Raw genomic sequence first — 19471 nt, 5'->3', positions numbered from 1 at the left:
TATTGCGAAATTACATCTTTATACCTTGTGTACCCCAAAGCATAAACTTATAATCTTTTAAATGTGTTAGTCTCTTAAATTATGTGGAAAACAAAATGTGGAGTTATAAATCAAAGTTAAAATAATTCCAGCTTTTAGACATAATTGTTTTTATTTAGTGTATTTGTCTCTAAAGTCATAGAAAACAAAAAATGGAGTTATAAACCATTATTAAAATAATACTGGCTTTTTATAATTGCCCACATATTTACCTTTACTGAGATTTTAATTTCTTCATGTAGCTTCTAATTACTATGTAGTGTCCTTTCCTTTTACCCTGCAGGACTCCCTCGAACATTTCTTGTAAGGCAGGTCTACTGGTACAACAAAACCTGAATTCTTCAGATTTTGTTTATCTGGCCTGTCTTAATTTCTCCCTTACTTTTGAAGGACAGTTTTGCCAGCTATAAGATTCTTGGTTAACTTCTTTTTTCTTTTAGCACTTTGAATGTACCAGCCCATGCCTTCTGGCCTCCAAAGTTTCTGATGAGGAATCTACTCAGAATCTTTTTTGAGGGTCTCATTTATGTGATAAGTCCACTTCTATCTTGCTTCTATCAAGATTCTCTTTGTTTTTGTCATTTGAAAGTTTGATTATCATGTGTCTCAATGTGAATCTCTTTGAGTTCATCTTACTTGGGATTCGTTGAGCTTCTTTGATGTTTATATTCATGTCATTTCTCAAATTTGAAATGTTCTCAGCCATTATTTCTTCAAATATTCTTTCTTTCCCCTCTTCACCTTCCGAGACCCCTATAATGTATATATTTGACCATTTGATGGTGTCTCATAGGCTTTGTTTACTTTTCAGTCTTTTTTTCCCCTGTTCCTCACACCAAGTAATTTCTATTTTTTTTTATCTTCAAGTTCACTGATTCTTTCTTCTGCCTTTACTAATATGCCATTGAATCCCTCTAGTGAATTTTTCATATTAGTTATTATACTTTTCAGCTCCAGAATTATTTTTTTCAGTTTTCTGTCTCTTTATTGATATTTCCATTTTGTTCATACATCATTTTCTTGACTCTCCTCCTATCTTTTTATTCCTTGAACATCTTTAGAACAGTTGTTTTAAAGTCTTTGCTTTAGTACATTTATCCTCAGGTCTTTTTCTGGGACAGTTTTTATGAATGTTTTTCCCCTTTGGGCCATAAATTTATGTTTCTTTGTGTGTATTGTGATTTTTTTTGTTGTTTAAAACTGGACATCAGAGTTACAATAACTCTGAAAATTAGATTCTCCTCATTCTCCAGTGTCTACTAGAGTTTTGTTTGTTTTTTTGATTGTAGGATCAGCTTGAGATATACATTTTAGATCTTCTCAGATCTTTTCATAGGCTTAGCCTTTCCTTGGGCATGTGTTCACTTTCTAATTTTCCCCATATATGCAGTTGTCTTTGAATGTCCTAATCTTTCATGTCTGGCTTCCAAAAGGGAAAAAAAGAGGAAAGTGAGGAGATGGGAGAAAGAGGGGACTGGCCCTTGGTAAGTGCCCTGGAAGTTATTTTGGCTAGAAAGTGAGGGCCTTGGAACAAAGGGAAGAGTTGCAGCGACAGTGGGCACCCACCTCATCTGTACCTCCGAGATCAGAAACAACCATTAGTGAGTGATCAGAGCATATAATCCTGATAGTTGGAGGACAGATTGTTTTTACACATCATAGTTCCTGCAAGCTGTGTGCAAACTGCTCCACAGGTGCATAACCGTCTGCCTCAAGACTGGGGGATGGATAAGACCCCTGCCAAACTAACAGGTAAAATTGACCAAAATTAACCACAAATTTACCTTCTAAACCTTCCCCAGGAAGTTACAAGCCTTCAGTAGACTTGAAAGTTCCAAAATAGTTTCAACAGAGAGATTAATGATGTTTAATTTTCTGCCATCTTCCCAGAATCCTCCTCCTCACAGTGCATTTTATAAGCTTTTTACGAGGCTTCTTTGATTTTTCTTCCTCAGAGCTTCAATGCTAAAAGCCTCCAGGGAAAAAAGTCATCATGTAATGTCAGGCCTGCTTCTTTGTGCCTCACCTCTTAATAGGATCATGGCCAATCCCTCAAGTCTTAGCAGCCTCGAACTCTAACTTTTTGTTTCTCTATCCTCGTGAGATTGTCTAATACTCTCTTCACTTTCCTACTTCTTAGTAGCTGCCCTGTCAATGGCTTCTTAGTTTCTTGTTTTACATTAACACATCCCCAAAGGAAAAACAACATGGAGAAAATTGGGGTTTCTTCATTGAGGTTCTCTTCTCTTGGGACTTTGACCCATCGAGACCTGGTTCCCTTGGCACTTTTCTGCCTTCAGACTTAAAAATAATTTTTCTGGCTTTATTGGTATTTATTGATCAGGACAGCTGTCATAAGTGATGGTCTACAACAGAAGCAGAAATCCTTATACAATTTATATATTTTGTGTATTGCAGACATCTGTTAGAGTTAGTGTTTTCAATTCACTTTATAGTATATTTTGATGAACAGGAATTGCTGATTTTAAAGTAGTTGATCTTAGCAATTTCTTTTATGAATTGCTTATTGATGTTTTATTTATCCTCATTAGTATCATAAAGTTAGTGTCCTTTATAGTTTCCCGAAGGTTTTGAAGTTTTACCTTTTATTTAAATCTTTCTCCTAACAGTGTTTAATTTTTGTTTTATTGTTTTGTTTTTTTCTTATGGCATGGGGTAGCAATGGTAATTCAGTTTTTCAATATATATTTATATGAAACATATACATGAAATATATTAATATATATATGAAAATATATATATATACCTGCCAACACACATATATATTTAATCACTTGTCCTAGCAGCATTAATGAATTGTCTTTCGTCACTGATCATTAATGTCTTCTATGTCACATATACATGAGTCTTTTCTGAACTATCTATTCTTTTAGTTTATCTTTATTTTTCTCTCTTTTCTCTTATTGGTTAATTTTTTTACAATAGCATGTGGCTCAATTTACTATAACTTTAAAATAAATTTTATATTTGTTAAGGCATATACCCTACCTACCTCTTCTTCTCCTTTATTTCTTCTCCTCTCTCCACTTTCATATCCTTACCTCCTGCTCTTTTTGATTTCCTTGGCCGTTCTTGGGATTTTGCTGTTTTGTGTAAATTTAAGTATCAGTTTAAATGCCACCAAAATCTCTACTGGAATTTGAATTGGCATGGCCTTGAGTCCATAGATCCACTGTTTTTCACTGATATTGTATAATTTTGAGCCTTCTATCTATGAACATGATTTATGTCTCCACTTATGCATGCCTTCTTTGATATATTTCAATAGTGATATTTTTATGTCTACAGGCTGTACACAATTTGTTGCATTTATCTGTTGGGTTTATTCTTAGGTAGGCACTTTTTTATTGCTATTATAAATAACATTTTTGGTAATTGCCTATTCTGTTCCTAGAATGTAGAAAGCAGGTTGCCGTTTTTAAAAAAATCATATGCCAACTTGTTATGTTCTTATTTCTGATAATTTTTAGATTTTTTTAGGTTATTTATGTAGACAGTGATGTCAGGAGTAAGATTAGAATTATTAATTCTTTCAGCTCTTTAAAAATATCTTTCCATTGTTTTCTGATATCCATGTATGCGTTCACTTTCAGCCTGAGTTAAACTTCAGGGAAACAGCAACACATTTGGAACTCAAATGACTTCAAACATTGGATGGTCAAATAAATATTCAATATTAAAAACTATTATAAAATGGTTAAAAATAAAATGTGAAATCACAAAAATGAATAACAATTACCTGTTAAGAAGTTAATAAAAAGAATTGTAAAAGAACCAAATATGACGTTGAGAAGTGAAAAATATTATTGAATTTAAAACTTTATTGAATGGATAGATCCAATTAAACTCGATGGCCCAAATTAAGTTTGCTTTACTCCAGAGAGGATTTAGGACTGTAGAACCTGGGATGACTATTGACTTGAGATCACTTTCATCTTGTTCCAGGGAACCTGACTTATTAATCAGCAGTCTCAGATAAAATTTCTCCACTTTAACAGAGGCTCAAGAACTAGTACTAGCCACAGGCATTTGCCCCTAAGGCAGTCTGTGTGCTCATTGCTTATTTTTACTGACACCCTTTTAACAATTGTGTACCCAACGCTAGAATGAAACTGTCTTATGCTGGTCCAGTTATAATGCCATGTAATTTCTTCTCAGTAAATCTAGTGTACTTACTGCCTGAAGCAAAAGTGTCACCATTAGTATTTTCTTTGGGAAATTTCTACCTTGTTGCTTTTGCTCATTTGTCTGTTGAGTGCTTATTGCTTCTAGATTTATATACATACATACGTATATATGTATAGGAGAATAATTATTTGTTGTATATGTCGTAAATATTTTTCTCTTAATCTTTAATGTGTAACTTTATTTTCAGTGTCTTTTGTTATATGAAGATTTTTAAGTCACAATATTAGATTTATCACTTTTTCTATATGGCTTTTGAATTTTACCTTATTCTAAGAAATCCTTCCCTATTCTGAGCTCATAATGATGTGATTCTATATTTTCTTTCAAGATATCTATACACGTACACCTCATATATGCACACATACTTTTTCATCTTCAGTAATTCTTGATTTTATCTTTGTAAATGTCTGAAGCAGAAATTAACTTTTTCCCAATTGGATTGCTCATCTCAAAAGTAGTTACTGAAGAATTCATCATTCTTACCTTTCCGATTTGAAATGCCACCTGTATCTTATAGTAAATTCTCATTTATACAAGGCTGCATTTCTAGGATTTATTTTAATGCTGTGTCTTTGTTTTATTTCTGTATTAATATTTTTATGTTCTCAATTATACCTTCATTATTTGTTTTCATATCTGACAGTGTTTTTTAAATTCCTTTTTTATCAAAGGTGTCTTGATTTGACTTGTTATTTTTCTATAGCATGTGGATTTTAGAAATGGCAGAGCAATTCTGTGAAAATTTTGCATTGAGCTTATGTGATTATGTTAATTTGGGAAAGAATGGACTACTTTATGGTGTGAACCATGTTGAACCATAATTATAGTTGTTAGAATTAAGTAAGGTTGTAGATAACAGATAAACTGAAAAATAGTAGCATGAGAAAGATTACTTGATATTCAGGAAAACTGAAAGTAGGCAGACCATTACAGCTATAATGGGTTCATGGTTTTAGGGACCTGGACTCCTTGTTTGCTTTCTTTCTGTTCTTCAAACACACTAATCATGTTCCCACTGTACATTTTTTAGTAGTGCTATTCCCTGGGCTCTCTGTCCGCCAGTCTTCATATGGCTCGGTCCTTCTTAATTCAATCTAGAAGTTTGAGTTATCTTTTTAGAGAGTCTTTGCTTGGCCAATCAATGGAAAGTGGCTTCTTCAATCACATCCACTGTCTTAAAGCACTTATCTAAAATTATCCTTATTCATTTGTTTAGTTTTCCTGGTGTTTCCTATTTTTTGAATCTCTCTGACAATTTATAATAACTTTGGTTTACTGTTGTATAATGTTTAGAACAATACCTGATTCATAATAGACATTTTGTTGAAATAATGAATTTTGAAAAAGAGAATAGGAGTACCTATAATCTTAATTATTTTTTAAGATATCTTTTGTTTTTGCACTAAGATACAGTTTTTAATTTTGTATAATACTTTTTAGTAATTCGAGTCATACATGGTTTTATGCATATCTTTTAATGATGTCTTTTTTTAATTTGCTTTCTTGGATATTAATATCAATATCACTTCAGTTATTGTTGAAATGAAGCTTAAAATAGACCCTTGATATTAACTCTTGGTAAATAATAAGTATTAGCATATGGCATTAGATTTTGTCTTGACTTAACTGGATGAGGTTTAGTAGCAGGTAGTATCTGCCTACTTTTTCAAAACTACCTGTTTAACCAAAAAAAAAAAAAAATTGTTATTCGGGACTTCCCACTAAAAATTATATTTTCTGATCTGCTTGTCAGTATACTTGGGATGAGTAAAGAAAGCTATATAGTTTTTAACCACCAGAGAGTGCCAGAGATTCATGTTTATTCTTCATATTTCAGAATCAGAAGTGTCAAATATTATAGTACTTCTGCATGTTTGTATAGTTAGCCCTACTTAAACTGATTGGCTATTTGATGATGATAAGGAATTATTGTCATTTTTTTTGAAGATGTGATAAGGCTTTATAGTTTTTTTTAAGAGTCCTTATATTTTAAAGAGAAATAATAAAATATATATGAATAATATATATTACTTCCGTTAGCAAAGGTATTTTAACAGCTAGGAGTTTAGTGTGATTAAAATTTTTTTCTTTAAAAGCCGCTTTTAGAAAATAAAAAAATATATAGAATAAGGTTACATGCTATTTTCATAGATAATATTATTCCACCAACTTTAATGTCCATTTTTTCATATTGCAGGAATCAGATTCTCTAGTGTTCATTAAATGTATTCTACCTTGCTTCTTATGTAATTCATTACTTTGATATTTATTTACTGAGTCTATTTGTCCTTATATGTACAAGTGTATCAATAATACATATTGATTATAAAATATATATGTGGTTAAATCATTCCAAAGCAGGGACTTAAAGAGAAAACAGTCTCTGGTGACAAAAAACACTCTCACCTTGTAAAGACAAAGGAGAGACAGGAAGAAGCATCCATGTGAGCTGTGCCCAGATTAACTCTAAACCTAGAGTTAAAATTCATCAAAAAAGTCTTCTTGGTAGAGTTGCCTTATGCTAAATCTTGTTAGAAAATAAGTTCTTAAACATTTCTTACAGAGAAATTACAGGAATGAAAATTGGGAGATGAGATTGTGACATCTTTCAAAGTTATTAGCCAGATTTTATCATAGTAAATGTTATTTAGGAAAAAAATGTGTTGCACTTCCATGAAGAATGAGCTGGGAAGGAGAAATGGGGGTAGATACACCATAAAGCAAATGTTGAAGTTAGGTGGACAAGAGACAGGGCATATCTTTTTTATGTCATGGGCATCTTCAAGAAGGCTCAAAGCCAAGAGGCAATGATAGTGCTGTGGTATGATTTATAGTAAAAATTTCTTAACAGGCTTAATCATTCATTTAAGAATATATAAATATAGGAAAGGGATGCTAGGTACTTTTGAAACAGTTTATAAATATTTACTAGTATTATATAGATCAATTTCAGAATTACCCAGGGAACTTGTTAAAATCCTTGACTGTGAGGCTCATCCAGAATGAAATCTCTGGAGACTGGACCTGGGCAAAAATTTGTATTTTTACAATCGTATTTCTTGATAGTTAATATAGGTTTAGTACTGTAAGTATAGACCATCAGGTCTCAAAATGTGGTCTATAGAAAATTTTGAAACTGAGATTCTTTCAGGGAGTTTTCAGGCCAAAAAATTTTTCATAATAATATCATGGTTTTTTTGCCCTTTTCCGTATATTATTTGCTTTGATGGTTTAAAAGCCATGATGGTAAAACAGCTGGCACCTTAACATTGACCAACACAGGGTCACCAAGCCATACTTTTAGCCATTTATTCTTTACTCTCACACATTCACAGTAAACAAAAAGAAAAAGCAGCTAGTTTTTTAAAAATGTTTTTAATGAAGCAGTACACATTATTTCATGAAGTCTCTATCCTTCAGTACACACCTTTTTAATATTCTGCATGACAAAATGGGAAGTTTGTGTAAGCTCTTAAAGCTCTCCCCAGCATGCCAAAGTATCATGGTTGCCTCAAGTACTTGTGCTTATGTTGCAGTTGTGAGCTGAACCACTTTTTTCATGGAGCACCATTTTTACTTGAAAGAACAAAGAACAACTGACAAACTATGGTTACTTAAACTTGGGAATTTGACAAGCATTTTCTTGAAAATAAAAAAGTGAGTCTGTTACTTCAGAGAAAACAACAGACAATATTTTTTGCCAGTGATAAGGTTTGGGCTTTTCAAGAAAAATAAAATTTGGAAAAGTCGTATTTATTACCATGAGCTTAACAACTTCCCAAACTTAGACTTTCTTATTAGATTGGTGCAGATATTAACCTGTGAGTTTAGATTCACATGTATAATGAGTCTAAATTTGGAAGATCTGTATAACTCGGTGAACCAATATTTTCCGCATTACCAACACATGATGTTACAAAACCATGCATCAATAAAAGATCCATCCAATATGAAGAGGACCAATGGATTTTTAAAGAGATTTGCAAAAATAGAAAACATTGCCATTCTTCTAATTATGTTTTAGTTTTGGTATTGTTAGTTTTCATAAGAATGGTATTTATGTTAGCATGTAATTGTTTTGTTAGTTTTCAATGAATAAATACTCATTTTTTGTTTCTAATATAGTTTTTATTCAAAATCACATAATAGGTACAGTTTTCACCTCCCTTTTGCAGATAAAGGGATCGATGAATAGAGGTAGGAAGAAACTTGTTCACGATTATTCTTTTAAAAATTGTCAGAACAGGGACTGAAACTTGATCTCTTTAACTGTAGAATTGGTACTCTTAATTTTGTTATCAGTATTTTTCCTAGCCTGTGTAGTCTAACACAGTCACCTAAGTGTGTTAGTTAAAAATTCCAGGTTTCTGGTCTCCATCATAGACCCACTGAATGAGAATTGTGGGTGCTGTGTGTGTGTGTGTATTTGATTGTGAGATATACTTTTAAGTGGTTCCTAAAAATCACAAAAGTTTGAGAAATGCTGCAATATACTGTGTTGCATTTGAGTTAATAATACGAAAGACAAAAAGACTTTCCCATGAGAAAAATAACTTTAAAATAGGCATAGAGCTGGAGGAATAAACAGGGTGTTGTGTGAGTTTACATACTGGCTGGGGTAAAGTAGAGGTTATACCTGAGAATGGTAATATATATATATTGAAGCCGAACTTCTTTACCAGAGATTAGGTTTGGGCTTTTCCAGAGATTAGTAATCTAAGGGAACAACTTGATATTTTAAGAATAAATTTTTTTGTATATATTTTTTTAGAGCAACTTACTTATTTGACTAGGTAATACATATATGCATACAACTCAAAAGGTACAAAAGGATATACAGTGGGAAAATAAGGTTCTCCCTTGCTTCTTTTTCCCTCTGCTATCTAGCCAGGCTCATCTTATAGCCAGCCACTGTTAGCAATTGATTTTGTATCTTTCTAGATAAAACCTTTTCAACACAGATAGTAGTATACAATTCATATGTTTTACATTTTGGTTTTTACAACTTAGTAGTAATTAATCTTGGAGATTATACTAAGTCAGTATATATTCATTGTGATTTGGTATTTTTAACAATTACATAATGACGGGCATTAGGTTGTTTCCAGTGTTTTGTACAAGGAAAACAAAGCTGCAATTACTATCATTTCTCATCATTTCTAGGAAGAGCAGCTTATTCATTTTAAATTGTCAGATAATGTCAAACAGCATTCCATGGAGGTCGCGTTAACAAATTATACTCTGACCAACAATGCTTAAGGTACTATATTTTCACATGTGCTAGTAAACTTGAAAAAATTTGCCAATCTAATAGGTGAAAAATCATATCTTACATTTCTCTTATGAGTGGGGTAGAACATCATATATTTGAGTCATTTTAAATTTTCTGTTAACTGAAGATTCTTATGCTTTGCCTATTTTTCCATTGGATTGTTGGCCTTTTCCCTAGATATTTGTAAGTGCTCTTTATAAAGATAATTTTTCCACAGTATGGATTACTTTATTCAATCCTCTCTCTAAGATATGGGGACTATAACGTCCCCGACTTAACTGAAGACGCGGGTCTAGAGAGATTAATCGGTTTGTTTTATTTCACATAAATACTAAGTGACAGAGTCTAGATTCCATAGTAGGCATTTTGACTCCGCCTTTATCATTTTTACTTGCGTTCTTCTGCTTGCCAATACATTGTAATAGATAAACAGCACACTGTTCTGAACATAAAGAAATTTCTCAACTATTTAAGTACCATTTATACACTACTCTGAGGAATGATATACATAAACATGATTAATATCAATAAAATTATTCTGGTTGGAGTTTATGTGGGTTATTAGAGTAGAAGACAGAGTAAGACCCATCATAACAGAGACAAAACGTGTTCTCAGCAGTTCAGAAGGTTTAGCAATTGGACAAATACTTTAAAAGTATAAACACAAACTAAACCAGCATTTCTAAAGTAGGCATTTGAGGTAGGCCTGGCTATGGATAAGGCTTTGACAGCTGAAAGATAATAAAGCAAGAGTTGTTGAAGACTATAACAGGAAGGGAATAAATAGCCTGAGCAAAGGCCAGAATCAGTAGGAGCTATTCAATAGTGAATAGTGAGAGAGGGAGGACTAAGCTAAGGTCATTATCTGGAAAGCCTTGAATATCAGGTTGAGTTCGTGGGAACATGGAAGATTTTGAATAGGAAAGTGATGTGATTCACTCTTCGTTAGAAGAATTAGTAGTTGGGTGATATTATAGATCTTAAGAGGCAGGCACAAAGCTAAAAAATTTCATCAGTTTCAGAAGCCAGAATACAAGGCATTAATGATAATTAGGTAATACTTCTTTACTTTTTGTATAGTACCCTATTACACCCCACAGAATCTAAGTTGGAAGCCTTTTTCTACTGAGGCACTATTAAATTTCTTTTTTGTATGTCTTTAAAAATAAAACATTGTTTTTAACAGAGCCTTCATCAAAAGGCAAGCACCACATTAGTCCAGAAAACTTGAAGATGTGATTCGGAGGTTCTCACTTCCTTTTCTTTTAAAATTAAAATCGAACCACAATCACAAATAAGCCTCAACATCAAAGCCTTTATTACTGTCTTAGCCTTATTGATACTGCTGTTACAACACTGTGTTGTCTTTGCTTTCCTCCAGTCTGTCTACTTTCTTGGAGGAAGTTTAAAATGGCTTGGGTACTGTTTATTGTGGCACCTTTTCCTCTTTTCTCAAGAGGGGTCTTCCTCTACTGCTGCCCTCTGTAACCATAGCAACTGGCAGCTCTACTAGAGGGAGTTGTGTTCAGCTTGGGGCCAGATAGGCAGAGGGAAGATAGGCAAGAACAGATCTTATTGGGTGGTTAGTTCTCTGCTTATTTGCAGATGAGAGCTGCAAGAACATTCTAAAAAAACATGGGACTGTCTCCTCATTGATAAATTCTATTCCATTCTAGTACTATGCTAGGAACTGGTAGTAAGTAGGCCTGGTATTGCTCTCTGCAGCCTATGTGTGAAATCTTAACAGGGACTATGCAGGAACCCTCCTGTGAATGCAAGGGGCAGTTTGCAGGGCCTGTGTACCCTGACACACATCTGAAATTATAAACATTCAATGTTACGTGCATGTGTATAAAGGCCATGTGTCTATAACTTAAATGATTCTGATTTTATTTTTAAGGGAAGGATGAGGTTATATGTCTAAACTTCATCTTATTTTCTATCTCCAGTTTTCTTGCTCTAAATGTTTACTTATTTTTTTAATATCACTAATCATTTTGATTAGGTAATCCATGTACATAGTACAAAATTCAAAAGGTAGAAAGGAGTATAATATGGTATAAGCCTTATTCCTATCTCTCTTTCTCTATTTCACTTTCCCAAGGGGAATTTCTCATGTATCTTTCCATGTGTGTATGTGTGTTGTGTAATTTTTTTAAGGTACTGTGTATTCTGCACATTGTTTTTCTTTTTTTTCCCTTCACTTTACAGTAAACTTTGGTGATTGTTCTGAATCAGGTCAAAGAGAGCTGTCTTGTTCTTTGGAGTGGCTGAGGGAGACCTTAGGAAGCACCTACTCTAAGTTAATTGGTTTTTCAGGGGAAGAAGAATTTGAGGCTCAGATATATTAAGTAACTGGTTAGGATTCTGTTTTGGAGTGAACTGACTTTTCATTGATGTGTACTTGGTCATTTTTTTAAAATAGACTTTGTTTATTAGAGCAGTTTTAGGTTCACAGTAAAATCAAATGTAGAGAATTCCCTCTCCTTCCACCATAGTCACAACCTTCCTCATTATCAACATCTACAATCAGAGTGATCTATTTGTTATGATTGATGAACTTACACTGATGCATCATTATCACCCAAAGTCCATAATTTATATTACGATTCACTCATAGTGTTGTACCTTCTATGGGTTTTGACAAATGTATAATGATATGTATCTACCATTATAGTATCACACAGAGTGGTTCCACTGCCCTAAAAATACTCTGGGCTCTACCTATTCATCCCTTCCTTCCTCCCCTTTAACTCCTTGGCAGCCACTGTCTCTGTAGTTTGGTCTTTTCCAGAGTATCATATAGTTGAAATTACCATTATTTACCCTTTCAAATTGGCTTCCTTCACTTAGTAATGTGCATTTGTTGCCTCCATGCCTTTTCATGGTGTGATAGCTCAAATTTTTTTAGCACTGATTTGTATTTATTTGTTTGGGTGTACCACAGTTTATCCATTTACTTACTGAAGGACATCTTGGTTGTTTCAACATTTTGGCAGTTAACGAGTGAGCTGCTACAAACATTCGTGCACAAGTTTTTATGTGGAAGTAAATATTCAGCTCTTTTAGGTAAATACCAAGGAGTGCAAGTGCTGAATCGTATGGTAAGAGTACATTTAGTTTTATAATAAACTGCCAAACTGTCTTTCAAAGTGGCTATACCATTTTGCCTTCCCACCAGCAACGAATGAAAATTACTATTGCTCCACATCCTCACCAGCATTTGGTGTTGTCAGTGTTCAGAATTTTGGCCAATTAATAGGTGCGTAGTGTTATCTCATTTTAATTTGCATTTCTCTGATGACATAAGATGTGGATCCTTTTTTCATATGCTTATTGGCATCTGTATATTCTTTGTTGAGGTTTCTGTTCAGGTTTTTGGCCTGGTTTTTAATTAGGTTGTTTGTTTTCTTACTGTTGGGTTTTAAGAATTCTTTGTATATTTTGGATAATAGTCCTTTATCAGATGTGTGTCTTGCAAATATTTTCTCCCAGTCTGTGGCTTGTCTTTTTATTCTCTTGATACTTGGTTTTTTAAAAATACTTGTTAGTCACACCTCTTAAAATACTTTTTCACTCAGATCTTGGTTCATCTTTATACACTTAGACTTTAGGTATATAGATGTTTCTGGACATATTATTTTATTTACATAGATGGCAAATTGATTTTTAGACCCATTCTCAGCCTCTCATACTTCTGACAATACGTCTGTGACATTTGATAAGGTGGAGTCCAACCATATTCATATAGTTTCTTTATATTGAATATTTCATTTGTTAGTTTGAGATATTAATTGCTTTACTTTTTTCTTTTTGCCATTGCAAAAACATACCTTTTAATGTTGAACTTTTAAATATACTGTTTTGATTATAAGACCATTTTTTTCTTTACTTTCAACTGCTATGTCTATCACTTTACTTTCTTTAGTTTACATCTCATATACGTATACGTTTTAAGTAGGAACCATTTCCTACCCCATTGTGCTGCTTTTTAAAGTTGAACACCAGAGGCCTTCATTTCTTGAGTACTTGACAATTATAATTTATTTCCTTTTTCTGTGCACAAATGCATTGTCAGAGAGGTTCATAATGTAAATCTATTGACATGAGACCACATGGTGTACCATTTGGTCCATGCAATAAAGAGAAACAACATTTTTTTATATAATCATGTTTACGTAAGTTATACATTGTTGTGGACGTTATGATCAGTAATGTGCTTGTTATTATATAGGTGATAAAGGTGCCTTGAAGAAATTTTAGAATTTCTTTTTTCTCTCTCTCTCTCTCTCTTTCTCTCTTTCTCTGTCTGTCTCTCTCTGTCTCTCTCTGTCTGACTCTTTCTATCCTTAAACATTTATATATATACTCATCTTACTACTATAGCCATTTAGCAATTCTGTTAGATAAAAACAACTATTTAATTTTGCTGGTACAAGATAAGGAGCTCAGACATTTTACGTTTTACATGTATGTCTTTTGTAAATGTGTGTGTTTAATTTTATATGTTATATATAGGCTCTTTGCAGCCATTTGCTCAAGGATGTGGTTTAATGAATTCAATGAGTACAGATGGAGCACACCAAAAGTCTGAAACAGAAAAACAAAACTAGTTTTAACCATTTGGTTTCAGAATAGCTAGTCAATAAAGCTGCTTCTCAAGTCCCTTTGTATGGGTATGGATCTTTTATGACTAGGTAATTTCTGCTACCCCTCAGTGGAACAGTGTAGTGCACTGGGGAAATCTGAAGGGCTTTTAATCATCTTGGATGAAAACAAAGAAGTCTGTTTTCATTTCTGTGTCTTTCATTGCAAGGAATTTGTGGATAACATAGTATAGTTCCAAATCCTTCTTGGTATATCTCATTTACTAAACTGAGAGAAGGAGTTGGGCACTAGAAGACAAAGTTGCTTCTGATTTATTTTTCTGATATTAAATGTACACAGTGGTTAGAAATACTAGTTAATTTTAAAGGCTTACAGGGAAAGATAGCCATTCTTCAATTCTTTTCATTTGGATGAATTGAATAAAATTATGTCCTTATTTATAAGGAGAGATCTATAATTTTTTGCTCTCAAATCATTCATAAGCACCACCACCACCACCACCACCAAAAAGCTATATCTTTGTTTTCTTTTAGAGATGAAGATGATATCAATGATGTAACTTCCATGGCAGGAGTCAGCCTCAATGAAGAAAATGCTTGCATCTTAGCAACAAACTCTGAATTGGTTGGCACGCTCATTCAGTCATGTAAAGATGAACCATTTCTTTTCATTGGAGCTCTACAAAAGAGAATTTTGGACATTGGTAAGTGCAAACTTATGATTATTGATCCAATGGGACTATTCATTCCATGGAAAATGTTATTCAAAGAGGTAGCTTAGCTGGAACTCTAAGGCTTACATAAGGCTCTGGAAATAAATAAGATGTCATAGTAATTACATAAAGAGATATTTTATTTTAAAACTATTAACATAAGTCATGTATAACCAGTGGTTTCTGGGTTAGAAAACAAGTTAATATTTTATTCATATTTCTTAATGGGAGATGTATATGTTTTTATATGAATATATCTCAGTCCTGAAAGTTAAACCCACCTTTTCATTAAAAGAACTGAATTAAAATATTAGGGTTCTGCAGTATGTGAAAGGAAATGAAAGAGAACATACCAGTATTATTCTGGAGCCAAACAGCTTTTCATTGTTGTTGTTTAATACCAAACTCACAGTAATATGAAAGGCTGTACTCTCCCTAAATTAACAGAAAAAAAGAGACAGATTGGTGAAAGATTATTGTGTGAGGTATCTCATTTCTTGTCCTGACCCTGGGCCTTACTGGAAATAAGCTTTCCTCCTTCACCCATGTCAAATTTGGGGACCAGTGCTAGTGACCTTTGAGTAAGAGCCTTTACATTTTATATCGAAGGTCTAACAAAAATGTGAAGGTTTCTGATTTTTGATATACCCATGGTATATTTAAGGACTGCAAAGTACATTACTATTACATATTTTAAGTTTTCTTTATAAACTACTCAATAAATATTTGAGTACCTACTATATGCTATGCAAATTACTACTTTTTTATCTCTAAGTTGGGTATATATTATCTTTCTTCGATCATGAAAAGCTAGAATGTACAAGTTGTCCAAAAGGATAGGAATTCAGAAGAGCTGATTGTAAAATGTTTGCTTGTGTTTTGTTTGACTTTTCTCCCCTATCCCTTCTTCCCTCTCTCTTTCTCTCTTTCATGTTTTCTTTTTTGCATATGTATTTTGTGCTGTACAAGATCTAGTTTCTTAATGTTGGAACAAGCCTAGGCACTATAACTTCCTGTGACACCTTGGGAAATTTCCTGGTATTTATTTGAACTCTTTGTAACCTGGAGCTTTGGTAGAGTAGAAGTAGATTACTTTGTCAATCCTCTCCCTTACAATTTTATTTCTAGCATGATTTAAACCTTGATTATATGATAGAAAATTTTTTAGCATTGAAAGAGCATTTTCGATCGTTTAGGACGGGGATTGGCAGTTTTTCGCAAAGGGCTAGATAGTAAATATTTGCCGCTTTGTGGGCCATGTGGTCTGTGTCACAACTACTCAACTCTGCAGCTACAGTGCAAAAGCAGCATAGACTGTATGTAAATAAATAGGCAAGACTGTATTTCTATCAAATGTAATACCCTAAAAGAGACCAGATTTAGTTTGTAGACTCTGCTTTCAAGGAGAATTCTAGATCCAACTATTGTGTTTTCATTTCTTAATGATGAAGCACGAACTAGTCATTTAATATCATGGGAAATTGCAAAACTTCTTACTTCTAAATTATCTACACTTAAAAAAAAAAAATACCATAGAGTGAATAGAGTTATGTATTTCTAGGAACGTTTTCCATTTATAGTAAAATTTTATCTTTACAGAATTTTTTTAAAGGGATTTTTTTTCTACTTGAATATGTTAGAAGAGTAAACATGCCAGTGTTCTGCCTTTTTTTGCTAATTACCTAAATTACACAGACATTCTATGAAATCACATAAGAAGCTTGCAAGCACCAACTAGATCTCCTTGATCAGTCATGTTGATTTTGTTAAAGTGGGTGCTTTATTTAAAAGTGGAAAGTTTTCTTATGGTATTTAACTTTATAACTTTGTCATGTTTTATTGTCAGTTTTGTGAAGATCTTAGAACATTTGATTGTTCACTAAGCCCTAAAATTGTTTGCAAATCCCAGCCTTGTTTATTTCTAATATTTTAAAAATATGGTCTTTTACATGGAATGAATTATCTATTTTATACGTACATATGAAATTATTTTCAGAGTTTCCCTGCAAAACACTAAATATTTGTAAATGTTCATTTTCTTTAATTTAAGCATGAACTGGCATGTCATTCCCTACCTACCCGGTGTTTAGTTGTAATTTTAATCATCGGATAGTTTTGAAATTGTACTATCCCTTCTGTAGAAGGCCCCCGCTATTTGTTTATGTTGGTTTTATTAAAGTAGATTTGACTTTGTAGTTTGTTTTCCCCTCTTGAATCTAAAATTGGCAATGAATTCAGTTTTGCTAGAAAGTAATGAACTATATTTTGAAGGTTTAGCTTTGAAGTTGGATAATTTTATATCTTCCTCTTGTCCAGTTTATTGTAGCCTGCATTATGAATTAATGTTTACTATTTATTATGGAATAGTGTCAAGAATTTATTTAAGATTTGCTGGCTTTTATTTAAGTTTATTTTTGTCATACTCATTCACACTTTGATGCATATATAAGAATACATTTTAGATGACGTGCAGAAACAGTGATATTTTTTAAATTTCTGTGTGTCTGCATATATTAAAAAGAAACACAATAGCACTATTAAAAGCTTATTTAAATTAGACTACCTAATTGCCTATATCTTTAGATTTAGGTCTCTGTTGATACAGGTGGTTTCACTGAGCTGGAGAATTACTATTTAAATAGTTATAAGGTTGATTTATAAATGAACTTTTGCCTTTGGGTATGTGGTCCAAATTGTTTTCCTGAAAGTTTCATCCTAGTTAGCAAAAGGAAGAATAGAAGTTTGGTTTGTTTATGGAAGGATATATAGTGAAAGAGAAGTTATTCAAATGGATGGGTGAAATAACGAGACTTTGAACCCATTTCAACTTGTAATTTAATTACTAGGTCAATTTATCAGAATGAGTTAGTGCAAAAAATAAGCGTGATTGGAGTATAGGTATGTCTTTTAGGTGAGGCATTAACAGAGACTGACAGTCTGAATTCATTGAAATAAATGTCATAAATTGTTAACAGTGTCAAATAGGACAAAATGTAATTTTCTATTTTTTTAATTACTAAAATTAACAGAATATGGCACTGATTTCTGCAGTTACCATTTTTCTCCCTGAACACTAGACTTGATTTGTGTTCTTATTAACTTTGTCCTATAAATGACCTTGCAAAGAGAATGATTCTAGAGGCTAAGTGAAACAATGTCTATATTTTTTGAGGCTTCAGGCTAGGTTTTATTAATATAATGTCTAAGATCTTTGAAGTTGTGACTTTACCAGGAAAATCATAATCTCCAAACCTTTATTCATAATGGGTATGACTTCCAGGGGGAACAGAATACCTGCTGTGCTAATTATTTCAATTATCAGCCTCTACTAAAACACGTAATGGATTTTCTCTGCTTCCACAGGTAAAAAGCATGACATTACGGAACTTAACTCTGATGCTGTGAACTTGATCTCCCATGCAACACAGGAGCGATTACGAGGCCTTCTAGAAAAACTGACAGCAATTGCTCAACATCGAATGACAACTTACAAGGTAAAGGAGATCATTAAAGAAGTAAGACTCTTCTCTCTCCTCTTTATCATGTTCAGGTAGTTTTGTTTCTTTGTTTTGTAAGGATTCATATTCTAAGTATATTTTGAAAGAAAATGGTTGAGACATATTTCATGTTGGTAGAAAATCAGTCTCATTCCTAATTTGCCTTATTTGGATACACTTACATGACAAATAAAAGAGTTTATAAAGGTATCCAAAGCTTCTGTGTCAGTGTAGATTGAAACACATCTGTTCTGCCTTAGGCTTCTCCTCCTAAAGCTTTTGATTGGGAAGGATATGTTAGAATGGAATATCGGATAGTTGTGTTCTCTTCAGTGATCTGTGTTCTGCTAGTACTCACGTTCCTTTAAATAAGTTAAATGATTGCATTGAATGCTAATACTAGTGTAGTCATTATCATCATTGGCTGCTTTTATAAAAAAATTAAATGCAAGAATACCCTAGTGGTGTGAAGCAGATCATTTGTCATCATAAAGATGAAAGCACTTGATTTATTTGAATTACAGTTTGGGGGGGGAGAACGAATTTATTGGGTGATGAGGAATGAAAAGAAAAATGACAACTTTTCTCCCCAACATCAAGAAATGTTCATAGCTAGATTTTTATAACATAGTATGTAGATAACCTTATGAGGTTTTGAGTGTGCAAGAATGGTGATCGTCAAGAATGGTGTCCTGGCCATAGGATAAAAGGAATCCAGAGCTATATCAGCTGTCACACCACTAGTAAGTTCTCTGGAGCAATCATTCTGGGTTTTTTGGGTTTTTTTTTTTTTTTTTTCTGTCTTTCTGCTTCATTTAGAATTTTGGAAGGGCTGTTTATAGCTGCTGAGTTCCTCACTTGTGTAAACCTTTGTGAGACTTTGCTGGACTGATGTAAAAATATGTGATCATCAGGAAAAACCCACCCCAATGTGTAAAAATATGTGATCATCAGGAAAAACCCACCCTTTATGTGTGTTTCTAGAACTTATCCATTCTAGGTTATCTTAATTTGTTGGCATATGATTATGCATAGTATTCTCTTATAATCCTTCTTATTTCTGTAAGGTCAGTAGTAATGATCCCACTCTCATTTTTTATTTTAGTTCCTTAAGGTATAAAGTAAGTTACTGAT

General features: G+C 33.0%; 1 protein-coding gene across 3 annotated transcripts in view; it reads left to right on the top strand.

Moving 5' to 3' along the window:
• Nucleotides 1-19471, top strand: part of TAF4B (TATA-box binding protein associated factor 4b) — a 113469-nt gene that overhangs the window by 46054 nt on the left and 47944 nt on the right. For 2 of the 3 annotated variants that reach the window (XM_025038666.1, XM_025038664.1), the window contains 2 exons: nt 14662-14831; nt 18204-18355. In XM_025038666.1, coding sequence (XP_024894434.1) covers nt 14662-14831; nt 18204-18355 — 322 coding nt within the window. The remainder of the gene's footprint in view (nt 1-14661; nt 14832-18203; nt 18356-19471) is intronic. The other variant, XM_006920014.3, reaches the window with a different exon arrangement.

This window comes from Pteropus alecto, unplaced genomic scaffold (genome assembly GCF_000325575.1).
Source record: "Pteropus alecto unplaced genomic scaffold, ASM32557v1 scaffold146, whole genome shotgun sequence".
NCBI classification, from domain to species: domain Eukaryota; kingdom Metazoa; phylum Chordata; class Mammalia; order Chiroptera; family Pteropodidae; genus Pteropus; species Pteropus alecto.
This window is presented reverse-complemented; position numbering and strand designations above follow the sequence as displayed.